At 38.5% G+C, this 17,836-nt stretch overlaps 1 protein-coding gene across 12 annotated transcripts in view; it reads left to right on the top strand.

Moving 5' to 3' along the window:
* Positions 1 to 16,627, top strand: part of PAN3 (poly(A) specific ribonuclease subunit PAN3) — a 110,442-nt gene extending 93,815 nt beyond the window's left edge. For 5 of the 12 annotated variants that reach the window (XM_032496390.1, XM_032496386.1, XM_032496384.1 and 2 more), the window contains 5 exons: positions 2,055 to 2,194; positions 4,661 to 4,790; positions 5,258 to 5,322; positions 11,112 to 11,250; positions 13,687 to 16,627. In XM_032496390.1, coding sequence (XP_032352281.1) covers positions 2,055 to 2,194; positions 4,661 to 4,790; positions 5,258 to 5,322; positions 11,112 to 11,250; positions 13,687 to 13,827 — 615 coding nt within the window. In that variant the 3' untranslated portion in view covers positions 13,828 to 16,627. Of the gene's footprint in view, positions 1 to 2,054; positions 2,195 to 4,660; positions 4,791 to 5,257; positions 5,439 to 11,111; positions 11,597 to 12,150; positions 12,247 to 13,686 lie in introns of those variants that run through there. The other 7 variants (XM_032496388.1, XR_004325781.1, XM_032496385.1 and 4 more) reach the window with 7 other exon arrangements.
* The last annotated feature ends 1,209 nt before the right edge of the window (positions 16,628 to 17,836 follow it).

Genomic DNA, 17,836 nt, shown 5'->3' with positions numbered 1-17,836 from the left:
TCTCTTAATTAAGCAGGGCTTCATTAATAACATCTTTCATTTAAAAATCAGTTCTAATTTAATCTGGGTTTCGTGTCATGTGTACTTTATTCCTACTAGTTGGCATTCCCACCTTGAGCCAGCTTTAGGAAGGTGGTGGGATGTGCTCAGAATGAGAACCCATACAGCCTGTCCGTTGTCTTCACTTTTCGTTTTCCTGTCTTATAATAGGGAATGATGAAATGTTCTAGGTAGATTCAGGGTGGAGCTAAACTGAAAGTTCTACTGTTTAAGGGTTGGGAGGCTGTGTGTTGGTACATGCTACTAAAATACCTAATAAATACCAAGAACCTTGAGTTTGCTTTACTGATGGCTTTGGATTGAAACGCTTGTAGAAATTTATAATTAGCATTTACGTGCACTGATTTCTCTTGATCAGCATTTTTGTGATTTCATTAACATGACTTTGAATGTTTTACTTTAAAAAATGTTCATTCTTGAGAAGGGTTGAGAAAGATCCTCCTTGAGTTCACTCCCAGCAGTGCCCTCCAGAGAGCAGAAACCGTGGCAGCAGGGTTAGGGCCCCTCCCTCCTGCCGGTCTGGGCTCCTGACTCTCCCACGGATGAGGTTTTAGTTTTTCTGACATGAATCCTTAGGATCTCTTGTCCTGATAGAGTCAAATTGTTTGTCTAATCAGGTTCAAAGTGTCTGATTTACAGATGCTAGTTTGGGATAAATTTTTAAATGTGAATTTTTATGTGTTATTTTAGTATGGGATTTATTTTACTTCCATTTATTCTTTATTATTTCTGTAGAATGTTGCTAAGGATAGCTTTATCGTCCTAAAGTTTCATTAGCGATTGCCTTGGAATACTCACTTGATTTCTCACGTACACCATTTATGTACATCCACAAAACCAGTGGTTCTCAGCCCTGGCTGCGTATCTGTCTCTTACAAAGCTTTGAAAAATACCACCATGTGGCTCTTACCCTAGACTAATAACGCCAGAACTGGGATGAAGGGACAGCCTCTGGGTGACTCGGTTTGTTGTTTGAGCTCCTCCAGTGATTTTAATGTATAGCTAGGTTTGAGCACTCCTGTAGTAAAGCGCTGTTCCATAAATAAACACGTATCCAGTAATTCCGATGAGATCCAGGTTTTGAAGATTCGTGTAAATTTTCTCTAGAAATTACTTCAGATGATTTCACTGAACTCTGAGCTCCTCCACTCTCTAGGAATATGATCATTAATAGTTACCTGCGAGGCAGGGCCACTTGGGGTGACCATTCTGTTTCCTGGAGTTATAGTGGGTGATTGAGAGCTTACCTCAGTTGAGCCAGCTGTCTTTCGAAAATCCTTTTAGAAGGAAAGCCTGAGAGTGGCAAATCTTTTTTTATTATTATTTTTTTTAATGGGTAGGAGACCAGGTGGTTACAGAGCTCAGTGCTTTTTTACAGTAAAAGTTGTCTATTTGGAAACGAGGGCAGATGGTTTGCAGCGTTTCCGATGTCCTGGAGGATGTGTTCTGAAGTCAGGTAATGCTGATGCTGTGTTTGAAGTAAGGGAGTAACTTCTCTTCAAGTAATTCTTCAAAATCCCACTATATTTTGTGCTTCATGGGAAATGAGAAAAGTGCCTGTCGTGAATTGTAATGATCACTGCAAAGCAACTGTATGGTAACCAGCCTTAAATTTCTTGTGATAGTAAGAATATCTGTTCTATTTAGATACAAAAATCAGAAAAATTTTTAAGCAGCAGCTCTGTAGTTGGCATGTGAATTGCTTGGAGTAATGTTTCTTAAAATATCACCTTAATCAGAATTACCTGGGTGCTTTAAAAATGTTGGGCCTGTTCCTGGACCTACTGAATGAGAACCGAGGGTGGAGTGGCTCACAAGTGGCCTTTTTAATGAGCTCCCGGGTGATTCCGATGAGCACCAGTGTTTGACAGCCCTGTGCTGGGTTTTTCAGCCTCTTTGTACAAATGCTTTTTCCATGCAGGCAGTAGTGTCAGTGTATTAAATTTGTACCTACAAAAAAAAAATTAAAAGTTATATTTATTCTTTCATGTCAGCAAGCAGATCTGATATCATTAGGAAAAGTTGTGTTGGCTTTGGCTTGCAACTCTTTGGCAGGAATTCAGCGAGAGAATTTACAGAAAGCCATGGAACTGGTGACAATCAACTACTCCTCTGACCTGAAGAATCTCATTTTGTAAGTTTTAATATAATGATCATATGAGATAAGATAGAGCTTTTTCATGAGGACCTTTTAATAGTGATTCTGTGTATTTTAGTTTCCACTGTTTAAAATCAGGGGAAATATAATTAAACAGCTTTTAATTTCTTTATTTTTATTGCTAAGTGTATCTTTCTTGGAATACATTCATAAACCAGTGTGTTTAAATTAGTTACTGATATTTTAAACATTTGGCCAAAGGATGGACCCTATAAAGCTGCATTGGTATCTTCTAGCTACATGTGACCTTTTAAGTTTAAATGAATTAAATAAAATGTGAAAGTCAGTTCCTCAGTCACACCAGCCATATTTTAAGAGCTCAGAAGCCGCGTGTAGCTTCTGTCGAATAATTGGACAGTGTGGACATGGAACATTTGCATCATCTCAGAAAGTTCCATGAGACAGTGCTGCTCCGGAGAGGGATCAAGTATCTTTGTGAAAGCAGCCTGGCGTAAACAACCTCAGGTGCAGCCCAGCTCCAGAAAGCATGTGTGTGAGGGGCCCCGCATTTCTCCTCCAGTAGCTTCGTACTCCGGGGGATTCTTGAGTATGGGTTTGCATGGTTTTGGCTTAAGAGAAGCCTAGTGCGGACTACTGTCCCCACAGAAGGACTTCTCTCTGTCTAAGGTACATCTAACACTGGGGAGTTCCAGAGGATGGACAACCGTAACTCTTAACATAAGTTACTCAAGGGAACACATGCAAGGAAGTCTCTTGTGAAATTTTTTTCTACTATGTTCTAGAAGCAATTAGAGCTTATTGATCCTTTTCAGTCTCTTTTAGCTTCCAGCTGTTCCTTCTGATCTTTCTGTGTAACCCTGGATGATCCAGTTTCTTTTTGGACTAGCCCTGTGGTATGGAATTGAGGGATGGAGGATGGGGCTACCCACCTGTGCTTTGTTGCACTGGCATAAGTGTCTTGCTTGTGACAGAGCCCTGGAAGCCAGTGGTTACCTGGTTCCTTTTAACAATCAAATGAGATGATTGCTCTTTTAAATGAAAATATTTGCTTCGTGTATTACCACGACAGTGATTCCTAGCGTGCCTTGCGATGCCTAGGACGTCGTAGATAATACCAAGTTACAATTTTCCTTCTTTAAAAAAGTGAGAGTAAAGGATGTAAATGTAACAAATTGGCTGTACATTAATAATTACTGAAACTGGGTGATGGGTACATGGGGATTCATCATACAGTCTCTGTACTTTTATAAATGTTTGAAATTTTCTTTAATAAAAGAATAAAAAAAGTCATACTTTCATACTAACGAATAACTAAAATTTATAGAACAATAAACTATGTGTCAGGCACTTTTGAAATGATTGATGCGAATTAATTCACCTAATTCTCCCAATAACTATATATATTAGGTACCATTCTTAGCTCCATTTCAAGGATGACAAAACTGAGGCTTGGAGATGTAAAGTACCTTGCCAAAATAACGTAGCTTAAAATGACTTTTAAGTATGAGTAGTTAGATGTAAAATATGTCAGTAATTATAGATGAATGGTTAAGACATAGATTATCCACATGGATTTATAACATTCATTTATTCAACAAAAGAATGGCTATTGTATGCCAGATGCTGACAGTACTTTGAATACGGTGAACAAAATTCCCCATGCTCTGAAGCTTCCAGCCCAGTGAGGAGGATCTGCTAAACATATAAGCAAGTAAGGTGTTTGCAGATAGTGACAAGTCCTATGAATAAAATAAGAGAAAGATTTCACAGAGAGTGAAAGAGTGGGAGCCTGCTCTAATGTGAATGGTTAGGACATGGCTTCCCTATCAGAATAAGCAGTAAAAAGGTGATGATCATCGTGTTTGGACAGGTAACCCTTTGACATACGTAATATCTTTCTGCTTTAATTATGATAGAAGAAATTGACTTGGTCTTTTCTGATATGTGTTAGTGCATGAAGATTTCTCATAAATATATGTACTGTGACAGCTGCTGGTAAAAGAAGTCGCAGAGCAGGAGACGGCTTCCTAAAAAGCTGAACCCTGTTTGACTTCCAAGGTGGGAGACCTAGTTTTAGTTACAAAAATTATTTTCAAAGAGCAATGGAAAAATTTCCCTACCTACAGCCACCCATCCCCTCTCCAAAAAAGCTTGTAACAATCTTTTCATCTCCTACTATTGTAAAGGAGGGTTTGAGAATAGAAATATGGTAAGTGTAACCCTACCCACCTTTCCTTTCCCATTGTCATAATAGCAAAAAAGTTAGAGAAAGAGACATTTTTACAGTTTTCTCCATTGTCTTTTAAAGTCTTCCAGAGAAAAGAAATGTAATTTTTAAGCTTTAAAAATGAACTTGCATGAAAAATTTTTTCAAAATTGTGCACACTAACATGATGGTGGCAGCAGGACCCGTGTGCTTGTGGGTTATGTTTTTTAAATTGCATGTTTGGCATTCAAGTGATCCTTCTTTATTTTGGTTAGATACTTGTTAACTGACCAGAACAGGATGCGGAGTGTCAATGACATCATGCCCATGATTGGTGCTCGATTTTATACTCAATTGGATGCTGCTCAAATGAGAAATGATGTCATAGAGGAAGACCTTGCAAAGGTAAATTGTGTAGTTAAAAGAGTGTTGACACACTTGCATCTGTGTGTGTAAATAGATGTAAAACAGTAATCACTGTGCTGAATATAGTGCAAAGCTGAATAAGATGGTTTGCAGATATATTTGTCCAAACTTAATGTTCAGTATTTTGATTTCTTAGATCCTCTGGGCATTTATTTTGTTCTTTTTTGCTCATGACTTTGCTGTAGTCATGAGAGACTGTCTTGATTTTTTTTTTAATTGTTAATACTTTATCAGTTCTTAACTATGGACAACCGCATAGTCTTCTTGAGTATTACTGTTGAATGAAATGGACCTGTTGTGTTCAAAAGTACAACCAGAAGGTGGAGATGTTAGGATTTATTGTTTAAAGGTAATGTTGATACAGGATACCAGTTTTGTAAACTTTTGCTTTTATATTCAGTTAGCTGGAACATTAATATTCTCTCTCTTTTTAAAATGTTTTATAGGAGGTTCAAAATGGAAGACTGTTTAGGCTTCTAGCAAAATTGGGAACAATCAATGAGAGGCCGGAGTAAGGATTTACAGTATTTTACAATGTGTTGTCAATCAAGGGCACTATTTTGCATAACAAGAATGAGTATACCTTATTCTTACTGGCTTTATTTGGAAGAAGGGAAGAATTCTCAGGTGAAGTGACCTTAAGCTTGTTGTTAGCCATTAGGGGGCTGTTTTTTAACCACAACCTAGGCGTGGTGGCCCCTGAGATTTCACATACACACATGCATGCAGAAAAGACACTGTGCTAGAAATCTGTTGTGGTTTGCACACGAGGGAGCGTTTCACGACCATCAGTACTGCCTCTGTCCTGCCTCCTTTTTGAAGCCTGCTCAGTTCAGTTGGCCTTGGTCAGATTCAGATAACGTCAGAAATTTCTAATTGTTCCGTGCCTCCTATCTTCTGTTAAAGTGCAGTATTGATCGCTGTCGTATCACTGACATTGGGTAGGGATTGCCGTCCAGTGTTAACTATTTGTTGTTTCGCTGTGCCGTGCTTGCAGGCTAAGTTAGCCGTATGCTCAAGAGAGAAGCGGGGTTGATGTTTGCTCTTTATACATGTCAAAGACGGACAGAGCAGCAGGGCAGCTGTTGTGCCTGCAGTTAAGTTACATTTCAGGACTGTTACCTCTGTTAGCAGAGGTAGGTGATGGAGAAATACCATTGCTTGGGGGACTTCTTGACCACAGTATTTAAGTTCACTTACCTTTCTTCAAAGTTAAAAGACTCAGTGAGCACTTTTCCCTATTGCTCTTTCTAAACAAAGAGAACATGACTTGAACCATGTAAAAGACTACCAGCTGTTTCTTTTGGCATTTATCTCTTTATATAAAAATACATGGTTTGAGTGCCATTTCTCGCTTTTTCTTCAGTATCTTCCTCAGCTAATGATCTTGTCCTGCAAGATGAGGCCATATCCTTCAGACCCCCTTCCCTTAACTAGACACACACATACACCTTGTAACCCATGTTTTTGAGATAAATCTCTATTCAGTGTTGACGTTATTAAAACAAGGTAAATGTTGTTAATAGCTGTACCACATAGTAAATCATGAACATATTTCCTTTCTTTTGCATTTTGTTTTCTGATTTTTGTTTTCCTGGTGTTAATAATTGTCTCATATAGAAAACTAAGCAAGTAAAAAAATATTTACCACCAGTTCATTGCAGACTCTCTGCCAGAGTTGACCTTTCCATATGGTCAAAAATAGGTACCCTGTCAGCTCCCTGTTTCCCTCCACCCTAGAGAAATTGCCCCTGGAGCTCTGTTCCTCTTCCTCTCTGGGCTGGTTGTGCTTAAAGCCTGCGCACTTTCACTTTAGAACTGGCGCTTCCCTTCACTCTTGCCCTGGGGGTCCTTGTGCCTCTCCTTTTGTGTTGGATACCCTGTTCCTTGCTTTTTCCCTTGGTTTATCCTTTTGAGTTAATGGAGCATATCCTCCTGTAGCTTCCTGGGAAAGGTGAGTTTTTTGATTCTTTGAAAGTCTGAAAATGCCTCTATTCTAGTTCCATACTTTATTGTTAGTAGGATTGGGCATATAATTCCAGGTTGTCCCCAGAAAATTCTTCTTATTAATTAAATCCTTTGAATAGGTTGTATACTAACTAATTTCTTAAGAAATAGACAGAGATTTGTAGTGAAAAATATTAAGTTTCTCTTTCATACCCGCCACCCTCAGTCTACCCTGTTCCTTCCACCAGTCTTTCATTTTATTAGTCTCTCACACGTATTTCCCAAGTCCGTGTTTGTAACCGCTGTGCTGTGCTGCCCCACGATTTCTAGCTGTGTGACAGTCCATCCTGTACATACTTGTCCTTTATTTCTCCAGTTCCTCATCAGTGGGCATTTGAGTTGCTCTCAGCCTTTTGCTAGTATAAGCAGTTCTGTGGGGACTGACTTAGGCACACTTAATTTTGTGTGTGCATAAATATGGGCCCAGCAATGATTGTTAGGTCAGGGCCCACTATAGTTTGATAGCTTAGAAGAATTTACCAGCATACAGTGCATGAGAGTATTTCACCAACAATACTTTTCTCAAACTTTTGGATTTTTGTGAACCTAATAGATGAGAAAATGAATCTTAGTGCAGTTTTTTTTTTTTTTTTTTGTACTTACTCAGAATGAGCGTGTTGCCAATCTTTTTTTTATGTTTTTGATTCATTTCTATTTTCTTTTCTGTCTGTCCGGATCCTTTGCCTATTTTTGTTTTCATTTGGATTGTCTGTCTTTGATGTGCAGAAGCCAGAGAGTTTTACCCTCTGTGATCATTTTCTTTTAAGTTTGTCATTTTTTTTTGACCTGCTTATTTTTTTCCCATGTAGACATTTTTATATGTAGTCTAATTGATCAAACTTCTTTTGTGCTTTTGGATTCTGAGTCTAATAAGATAGTTAGAAAGGCTTCTTTTACTCCAAGATTCTGAAGGAATAATCTGTTCTGAAGGAACAGATTCTGCTAGGATAGTTATGGTTTCATTTTTTCATATTAAAGACTTTTATATATTTGAAATTTATATAAACTATAAGGTATGAGGCCAGTCCCCCCCCCCCCCCAGTGACTACCCAGTGGTTCAGAAGCTACTCATTGAATAGTCCAGCTTATTCCCGCTGGTTTATTAAGGCAGTGCTTCTTTGACACTGTCTTAATGATAGATGTCTTTAAATATAGTTGTGTTAGAGGTCTTTCTTTTTTCCATTTTACTGTTTTTTGTTTTCCTAAAACTTTAATTTTCTGGATAAATTCTAGAGTCAGCTTTTTTAGTTAAAAAAATCAGTAAACTTGATGGTATGTTTATTCAGTTTGTTGGTAAACTGAAGGAGCGTTCGTGTTTTTAGGCATGGAGTTAATCAAGATAATGGCAGGCATTATATTTGCTGGCATCTACTTTAGTACTCGGTGTTTCAGGTTGCTCTTTATATAGCCACAGCACACTAAGTTTAATCTTAGGTGTTTTTCCTTGTTGCTGTTATAAATGGAAATTTCTCCCCATTCTGTCTTCTTAGACTGCTTGTTATTGGTATACATGAAAATGACTGATTTCTAGGAATTTTGTGCCTTAGTACTTTAGTGCTTGGATGGTTTTTCAGTGGATTCTTCTGGGTTTCCCAGGCGTATAGTCATGTTTTCACATAATGATGCTTACATTTCTTCCCTTCTAATTTCTGTATTTTTTATTTCTCTTACATGATTGTGTTAACTACTACCTCTAGTTAATAGTAATGACAGTTTCTTTCAGAATTTGAAGCTTTGCTCCATTGTCTTTAAATGTCCAGGTAGATCCAAAGCCATTTTCTTTCCAAATCCTTCTCCACAACCCCCATGCTTTTAGGACCTTTTTTTTTTTTTTTTTTTTTTTCCTAAGTCACTGATGTACAGAAATTCACAAGGGTGTGCCTTGGTGTGGGTTTTGGGTTGATTCTGATGAGTCAGTAGTGGGCCTTTTACTCTTGGGAACTTGTGTCCTTCCGTTCTGGGAAGCTGTCTTACTGTTTCTTTGATAACTTTTCTTGACTTTTTCTGGAATTCCCATCGCCTAGCTGTTAGACCTTTGCAATTGATTGTCTAATATTCTCTTCTATTTTCTATATTGTGTCTTTTTGTTCTACTTTCTAGGCAATAACCTCAACTTATTTTGTCTAAAGTCAAAGATTTTTTTCCCCTAATCCTTTGAATTTTTAAATTTCTGCTACCATATTTTGAATTTTTCAGGAGCTTTCTGCTTTCTAAATGTTTCTGTCTTATAACATCTAATTCTTGTTTCTTTGAGGCTGTCAATTATAGTTTTTGGTTAGTGGGGTTTTTTTTTAACTTTTTTTTTTTTTTTTTATAATGGAAGTACTGGGGATGGAACCCAAGACCTTGTGCATGTTAAGCATGCCGCTATGCCACTGAGCTATGTCCAACCTCCTCCCTGCCTTAAATTTTATTCTGTTCCCTGCAGTATCTTATAGGAAACAGGAGTTTGCCTTGTTTTATTTTATTCCCCAAAGAATTTGTGATCCTTGGCTATTCATTGATACTAAAAATGAGGTCCTAAAAAGCTAATGGGAAGCTCCTTGTTGGGCAGGGGTTGTAGAATGTGTGGGAAAGCAGTGTGATACTCTACGTATGGTTTTTGCTTGTTGTTGGTAGACTCCCAAATGTTAATATTTCTCTTGGGAAGGTCAGCTTCTCCAGAAAAGAGTTTTCCACCATCTGTAGTATAAACCCATAGCCAAGCACTGAGGAGCCAAATAGTGAGAAAGCGCTGGTTGAATAGTCTCGCCCACCGCTCATCTCCTGACTTGCTTTACCTGGCCTTCCGGAGGCTGGAGTGTCTCTGTTCACTTTGTCTAGTGTCCTTTCTCGCAGATTTCTGTTAGGCAGAAGCAGGGGTGGGGATGAGAAATGGGTTATCTATTTGCTGTTACAGAATCTTTCATCAGTTCTGTTTCCAGCCTGGGTGCATGCCTGCACCTGTAGTCGGACCTAATGACTCCCTCACTGCCTGAGCCTCCCTGGGTGGCTTGTGTCTTGTGGCCCCCCCCGTGATGCACCCGCCACAGCGTGAGTTCAGTGTCTTCAGGTCTCCCAGGTCACACACTTGCCTGTCTGCTTTCTACCTTCTAGATTTCTGTCAGTATGTTTTGTCTCCTGTTGTTTTGGATCCCTTTGTCCTTGTATGTTTATACCCTTTCTTAGACATTTATTGTCAGTTTTGAAAAGGACCAGAGATAAATGGGCATGTTTATTTAATCAGCACTTTAATTAGAAGTCCCTTGCATGATCTTTGTAAAGCAGACACATACTTGTGCTGGGCTTCCCGCCTTGTTCTTGGAATGTAGACCTGAGTTTTAAACATGATCCAGGGCTGCATGGTCTGACCTCTCCCTTTTTATACTTGCTTCAGATCTGCCTCTTTTTCCTTTTAATGTCCTTTCGCCTCTTGTGCTCTGTGCTCCTGTCTCTCACCCCTCCGTGTCCTTGCTCCTCCTCTTCCCCCCAAGCCCCGTCCAGCCACGCTGACCGTTCCTGAGCGCCCCGTCCTCTGTGCTTTGCAAGTGCTGCTGCCCGTGACTGAGAGGCTTCCTTCCACTCCCTCCTCTGGAGGGCCTTCCTCTGCTTCCCAGATGAATTTATATCTCTGACCTATGCCTTATCCCTTTTGCTTAATAGCGTTATCTAAATATGCAGTTACAACTTTTTTTGGTTGTTCGAATGTCTGTGTTTTCCCACCAGCCTGCATGTTCCGTAGATCACTGAAAACCAACCGTGATCATCTGGTCCGTTTTTCAGTTCTTTGTAGCTGACTTTCATATCATCACATGATGGGAGGAAACTGAAATCTACCCTCTTTTTTTTTCTTAAACATTTCCCTATTTTATTCCCACCAGTAAAGGTTACTGTCTTTCATCCTATTTCTAAAGATATCTAAAGACATTTGCTTTCTTCCCCATTTTATCTAATGGTAGGGGCCTAAATAAGGAAGTGATTATAAAATTATTTTCAAACTATTTTCAAAATTATAAAAAGGAGTGTGTAAGGGGGTGATCGCCTTGAGTAGAAACTGGTATTCATACTTTGATGTTTAGTGAGATTATTTTTTTTAAAAACATCTATGAGCAATCTGGACATAAAATTTGAAAAAAAGTTTTTTTAGCTTTCCTGTAACTTTGGGAGGATTAAAAAAAAAAAAACTGCACACACAAAAAAACCCCAACTTTCTTATAAACAATAAAATTAAACTAGTTTTGAGTCTGAAGTATAAACATGTAGCCACATGGTCCACAGCGTGAATTATTGAGATAAAATATTACCTTCCCCCAGGTTTCAGAAGGATCCTACCTGGTCAGAGACTGGAGACCGTTATCTGTTGAAACTCTTTAGGGATCATCTTTTTCATCAGGTGACAGAAGCAGGTGCTCCCTGGATTGACCTCAGTCATATCATTTCTTGTCTTAACAAGGTAATTTGTATCTGGGTTTTGAAGATCAGAATGCTGTCTGCAATTTATAGAGTTGCATCTTTTGCAAATACTAAGAGACTTAAGAAATTAAGGTGCTACTCTACTGTAATCTACAAGACATTTTATTAATAATTGTTAGATGTGTCTACTTAATACTAATTTCTAGAATGGGGAGAAAATTTTTTTAGCAACTACATGAATAATTTCAGAATTTTTCATTGTGAATCCTTTTGTTGTGATAAAATGTCACAAAATGACTGCGTCTCTTCCTCCGCATACTGTATTTTATTTAACAAATGTGGTTTGTTACAACAAATAAAGCAATGAGTGGGAAAAACAAAAATAATTTTGTGTTTAAGTATCCTTCAAAAGTTGGATTCCTTTCTTCTGAGTCATCGTGAGTCATGTTGAACGTGCTCGTGTCGTCGGTTTGTCCACCGTTAGCGGTGGGTCCTCGTCAGTTGTGAGACTTGGAAACGCGCAGGACCACGAGCACCGGCAGGCCCCACTGTGGTGCGTGGGGAGTCAGGTCGTCAGATGAACTGAGTAGACAGAGATGTCATGATTTGAGAGGCGGGCTTTGTGTTTCTGAAAGGGCTAGGAGGGAGACAATTTACAGAGGAAGGGAGGAGTGCATTTTCCTTATGAATTACTGGGAATTACAGAGAGCAGAATGGTCTAGAAGTAAATCCTAGCCTTTGAATAGGTTTATGTCTAAGTCAGGGGTTGACAGACTGGCCTTTGTACCAGATCCTTTCAACAGCCTGTTTTTGTACAGCCTGCAAGATAAGAAAAGGTTATACATTTTTAAAAGATTGCAAAAACAAAAACAAGAAGAATATGTGGCAGACTTATATGTGGCCCTGAAATTTAAAACATTTACTGTCTGGCCCTTTATAGAAAACATTTGCTGACCCCTGGCCTGAACTGCCCCTAAGTTGCAGGTACTAGAGGAGAAGATACCTACGGTGGCACACGATTTAGGACTGTTGTCCGGTATGCTAACCCTTCAGGTGAAACACGTGGAGTCTTGTTTTTAAGCCCTGCACTGCTTTTCTTTGCTTGAATTTCCTTAGAGCTCTTTAGAGAACATTGTCAGTAACGCACATGAAGACAGGACATAACCGTATGTACCACTGAGCTCATCTGGTATGATTTATAGACTCAGTTTCCCTTTTCCCATAAAGGGAAGGCGTTTTTCTTGAGAGCACCAAGTGGAGAATAATTCTTCCAGATTTTCAAAAACAGTACCCAGTATCAAAGGCCCAGGAGTTAAAAATACGTAGAGCTAGTGTGAGCACTGACAGGCAGATCCTGTGGGATAAGCTGTGGGCAGATATCTTGTATGAAGATTCTTTAATGAATATTAGAATAATTGAAAATTTGAAGAAATTCTAGTTCATTTCATAAAATAACTAGGAGCAAGTAAAATTTACCTTAAATCTGAAAATGTGACAATTTTTTTTTAGGTTTGGAAAGAGTATAATAAATTAAAAGGGATGGATGACCATTTGATGATATAAAAATTAAAATTTTGCATCGCTTATTTTCGTGAAATGATGACAAATTAAGTGGTAAAATGATTTGAATGGTTGTATCATCAGAAGTAGTTTTAAACACATTTTAATGAATTAGTGAAAAAGGAAGGGAAAATGTACATTGAAAACTTTTAAAAAGTAAAGTGAAAACCCTAACGAGAAGTTATTTGATGGACTGTGGACTAAGAATTCGTCCTTATGCTTTATAAAGGCCTCATTAAAATACTGTTGCCAAATCCTGATAGATAAGAATTTGATAAAGGTCACATACTGGCATTGACACAAGTGGAAATAAAGTAAATGTGTGAAAACATTTCATAATATTAATAAAAAGATTTAAATTAAAATAGCAAGATACTCATTTGGTATAGAGTCACTGATAAATTGGTATGATTCAATAAATCAGTGGTGTCTGATATCCGTTGGAAAGCAATTTGTATGTATTAAGCTATAAAATTACTCATAAGTTTTGCTTGATTATTTATACTTTTAAGTGTTTCTCCTAGGGAAGTAATTCTACAGAAGAAGAAAATAGGTGGCTGAATGTGCTCATTGCACTGTAACTCATGATGCCAAAAACTTGGAAGGTGTTGGGGGAGTAACTGAATTATGCAGTAATCATTGAGTATGCCACAATTGAATACGCAGCTGGATGGAATTATAATGCAAACAGGTGTTAAGCATGAAAGAGATAGGTAGCAACATAGGACAGTTCTTTAAAGAAACACATAAGGGTTGAAGCGTACATAAAAGTGTTTATGTGTATACGGAGGGGGATGTGACAGAATATTTAAAAATGTTTCGTGTATCATTGTTGCAAATGTTGTCCTAAAAGAGATGAAGTAGATTATCTTCTGCATGGTTTGAAACTCCTCTTTTGTGTACCTGTCTGTTTCAGTTAGATGCTGGTGTGCCAGAAAAAATAAGCCTCATTTCCAGAGATGAGAAGAGTGTGCTTGTGGTGACTTACAGTGACTTAAAGCGATGCTTTGAAAATACTTTTCAAGAGCTGATTGCAGCTGCGAATGGTCAGTTGTAGTATTTGCTGAAAAAAACAGGCGGGATCTGGCCGAGGAGCTGAACCAATAGCAAATTGCACTACAGCTGAACTGTTCTGTCATCTCATTTCGCGTTTGGGAAACAAACAGCAGATGAGCGGAGCTGCTTGCACGTCAGTCAGGTGCACTGTTACTTGAAAGGAAGAATGTCTCACTTTTCCTCGAGCTGTGGCTGCCGGTGGGGCCACACCTGTGAAGAATTTATTTTAGATTAAGGAGCACCATTAGGTGAATGATGTTCCAGCTTTTCTTTTTCCACTTGTATATGCACTAATTATAATTTTTTAAAGACTTTTTTCTGATCTTTGAACTTTTGCCACATTGTATACTTATTAAGGGAAATTATTTGCAAGGACATTTTGGGGAAACAATGCTGGGGAGCATTTTTTGTCACTGAGGGTTGCGGAATTTGCTCCTTTGGGGATGGGTTGCCCTGAATAACATAATGGACCAGGTAATGATTTCATGGAAGTACAGTATAGTGCATAATTCTTGTAAGAGTATTGTATGCAAGCTCTGTATGCCACCCACTGTTAGTTCAAATTGAGATTATTTGTGTTTTTTGTTTTGTTTCTAAGAACACACAAAGAGAAATATCAGTGAGTTGTTGGATATAAATTCCCCTGTTAGTTGATTGAAATCCTTTGCAAATGAGGATTGGATAAACAGTAACTGAAGGAGCACACAGAGCTCTTTGCTCCAAATTTAGCCGGAGCCTTTTTTTAAAAAAGGTGTTTCCCTGCTAATCAGATACATTTACATTTATGCCATTTTTTTAAATAGAAAAAAAAAATTAAGAAATTGTGTTAAAGGCCTGAAGTTCAGGAGTATATTGCTTTAGGTTACTTCCAGTTTGCTTTTTTGTGTTAAGTTCTGTTCTTTGAACCACAGCTTTATTATGGTACTTGACACTGGATACAGACACAGACACTGTTCAGAAGGTGAACTGAACACGGCAGTGGTCTGGCATCAAGAGCTTTCTGCAGTTTTACAGCCTGAATCTGGAGGAATAACAATCTGCTGTGCCTTTGCAGTCACTGCTTCGCCCAAAGTAATAGTACTTTTGATAATAACTTAACTATGTGAGGTATTCCTGAGTAAGTCAATCTCAAAAGTTTGGAATTTTCCTCCTCTTAACTTTCGTAATATTTGGACGTGCAGCCAAACTGGGTATTCATGGGATTTCTAGTTAATGAAATACCTGTACTTTGATACTGAAGACTGCCAAATACATAGGAATTTTCTTTCATAAAAAACAGTAATGAAGACTGCGTCTCCTTTCCCAGCACTGAATGTTTTACCTGCACTGGGTGCTCACCCTGCAACCATGAAGAAAATGTGGAAACTCAAAAAAGGTCAGGAAAGACTTCCAAGCACTTGCAACTGATGTTACAGTCTTCAATTTTAATAATTACACATATTTGTAGTTTTCAGAGAAGTTTTTAATATTTCTCTGTACACTTTTTATAAGCTTTAAAATGATTTTCTCTGCCTTGAGATTTGCATCAAGAAAAAGCACCTCTGTTCACCTGAAAGCTTTGAAGACTAGAGACATGCTTTCCATGTTTTACCAAGTGTGTTTGAGTCCACGTTCGGTAGCATCAGTTGTTGAGTTAAAAAGAAAATCAATTATTGCATTTGATCAGGATGGATTTTGAAAGAACATAATGCTCAATATTCAAAGGATAATTAACATTTGCCACCATAATGTTCTTTTTTATGTAAAAGGAACAAGAACTTAGAGACATTAACATGCAAAAGTCTTTTATCATTATTAGCTCATGTATTTGAGAAAGAGCAGCTGTCTTTTTATATGTTTTTTGACAAATCATATTGTAATTCTTTTGTACAAAAAAGAACTACTTGTATTCTAGAAGAAATATGAAATGCTTAATTTATAAGCGGGCTGGAGATTTTTTCCAATATTATTTTCTTTGAAAATGAAAGGGGATCATCTATTTTAGTTTTGGGGTCTGGGAACTTTTTGAAAATTTCATTTGTGGACCAATGTTTTATGAAAGCTAAGGAAGGGCAGGGGTAAAATAGGGCTTGATTTTCTCACTCTGTGTAGACCAGCAAACCTCCCTCTGCAAGGCAGGCTCAAATTACAAACCCAAGAGTGTTTGCATCATAAATGCTAGCTTGCTTCAGCCCCTGGTAAGCTCAGGACTTAGTTTGAATATAAAAGGCAGACAGCTGATGTGTCTTCGTGAGTAAATATTGTCAGCCAGAAAAGAGTTGGTGTCAGGTGATACATTTTTTTTAAGCCTTGTTTTATATTTATTTTTCACCTAGTTTTTATTGGGAATGGTTTTCAATAGAACTCTTAGTTCTGCTTAGGTGTTTTTTTGGGGGAGCCCTCTTATCCATAGTGTAATTCCACTTAAGGTTGTCTAAAAATTAGTCTTTTTAATTCATAGGAAGATTTTAATATCTGAGAGCACTCAAATTAAGGATGTAAACTTCCCACACCTTCCTGTTACGACAGATAAAAGCACAGAAGGGACAACCCTTGAGATCATGTAATGTTGGTCATTTCCATTTTTTGTACCTATTTTAAACTCTGTTCGTGTATTTACTTCACTGTAAATATTTTCGAGGGTACCTTTGTATTTTGCTTTTGACCTTGGTTCTGTGGTTTGGGTGTCAGCAACTTCCCTAAAAAGCACCAGTATGTTAAGTTCTAATGTCATGATCCCAGTATGGGTTATTCATCTTTAATCCGGTTTTCAGTCTCTATGTGTACAGCAGTATTTTTAATAAAGAATTACAGAGAGAAGATTGTCCCTCCCCCCCCCCCTTTTTTTTGATACCAGTTCATTTCACAGGATGATACTTGTCTTATGATTGGGGTTTAAAAGGCTGAGTATTTCATATGTGTTTTGGAGGAATTTTCAATCTTTGGATGAAATGGTAGAAGATGTATTCATTAATTTACCAAGTATCTGTTAAGTGCCTAACTTGGATGTGTTCTGGGGACTAAAAATGCAGATAGGAATACTTGTTAATCACAGAGTGTTCAGCTATACCCAGTGTTTCTGAATCATGTGTGCCAGACGGTGCAATTCAGGGGAGAGCTCCTGCTTCCGTGGAAGGGTAGGGAATGACGTCCAGCTGGTCCTTGACTCGGGACTCAGGGAATTGACAGTATGGGTGAAGGTGCCCCTCCCCCCACAGCCTCCAGAAACATCATTCGGAATCTAAGGGTAGATCAAGAAGGCACTTGGTGTGGGGCCTGTTAAGTTTGAGATGTTTAGTACACATTTGTTCTGGTTATTGTTTTGTAACGAGCGACTCCAAACTTCATGGCATAAAACCACCACCATTTCTCCTCAGGGATTCTGTTGGTTTGGAACTAGGACTGGGCACAGCCGGGATGGCTTTTCTTTAATGTGTTACGCTGGGTCTCAGCTGGGAAGACTCCAGAGGCTGGGGACTGAAATCATCTGATCTGGCCCCTGAACTGAAGGACTTGAAGGCTGGACTCAGCTGGGGACTGTCAGTGGGAGCACCCACACATGGCCTCTCCATGGGGCTGAGGCGTCTCCAAGCCTGGTGCCTGGGTCTCTGGTGGGAGCTTTTGGAGAACACGTGCAACTGGAGACTCCGGTGGAGGCTGCGTGATCTTTTCTGACCCCACCTTGGAATAACACAGTGTCACTGCTGCCACATCCTGTTGATACAAGTGACTCACAAAGCCAGCTCTGATTCTAGGGGAGAGGAACTGTTTTTTTTAATTGAGTTTTGGTCAGTTTACAATGTTGTGTCAATTTCTGGTGTACAGAACAATTTTTCAGTCATACATGAATATACATGTATTTGTTTTCATATTCTTTTTCACTGTGAGCTACTACAAGATCTTGAATATATTTCCCTGTGCTATACAGTATAAACTTGTTTATGCTATGTATAGCTGTCAGTGTCTACGTATCTTGAACCCCCAGTCTGTCGCTTCCCACCCCTCTCCCCCCAGCAACCACAAGTTTGTAT

This window comes from Camelus ferus, chromosome 14, assembly GCF_009834535.1.
Source record: "Camelus ferus isolate YT-003-E chromosome 14, BCGSAC_Cfer_1.0, whole genome shotgun sequence".
Classification (NCBI taxonomy): Eukaryota; Metazoa; Chordata; class Mammalia; order Artiodactyla; family Camelidae; genus Camelus; species Camelus ferus.
Note: the sequence above shows the minus strand (reverse complement) of the source record. Positions and strands in the feature narration are given on the sequence as shown.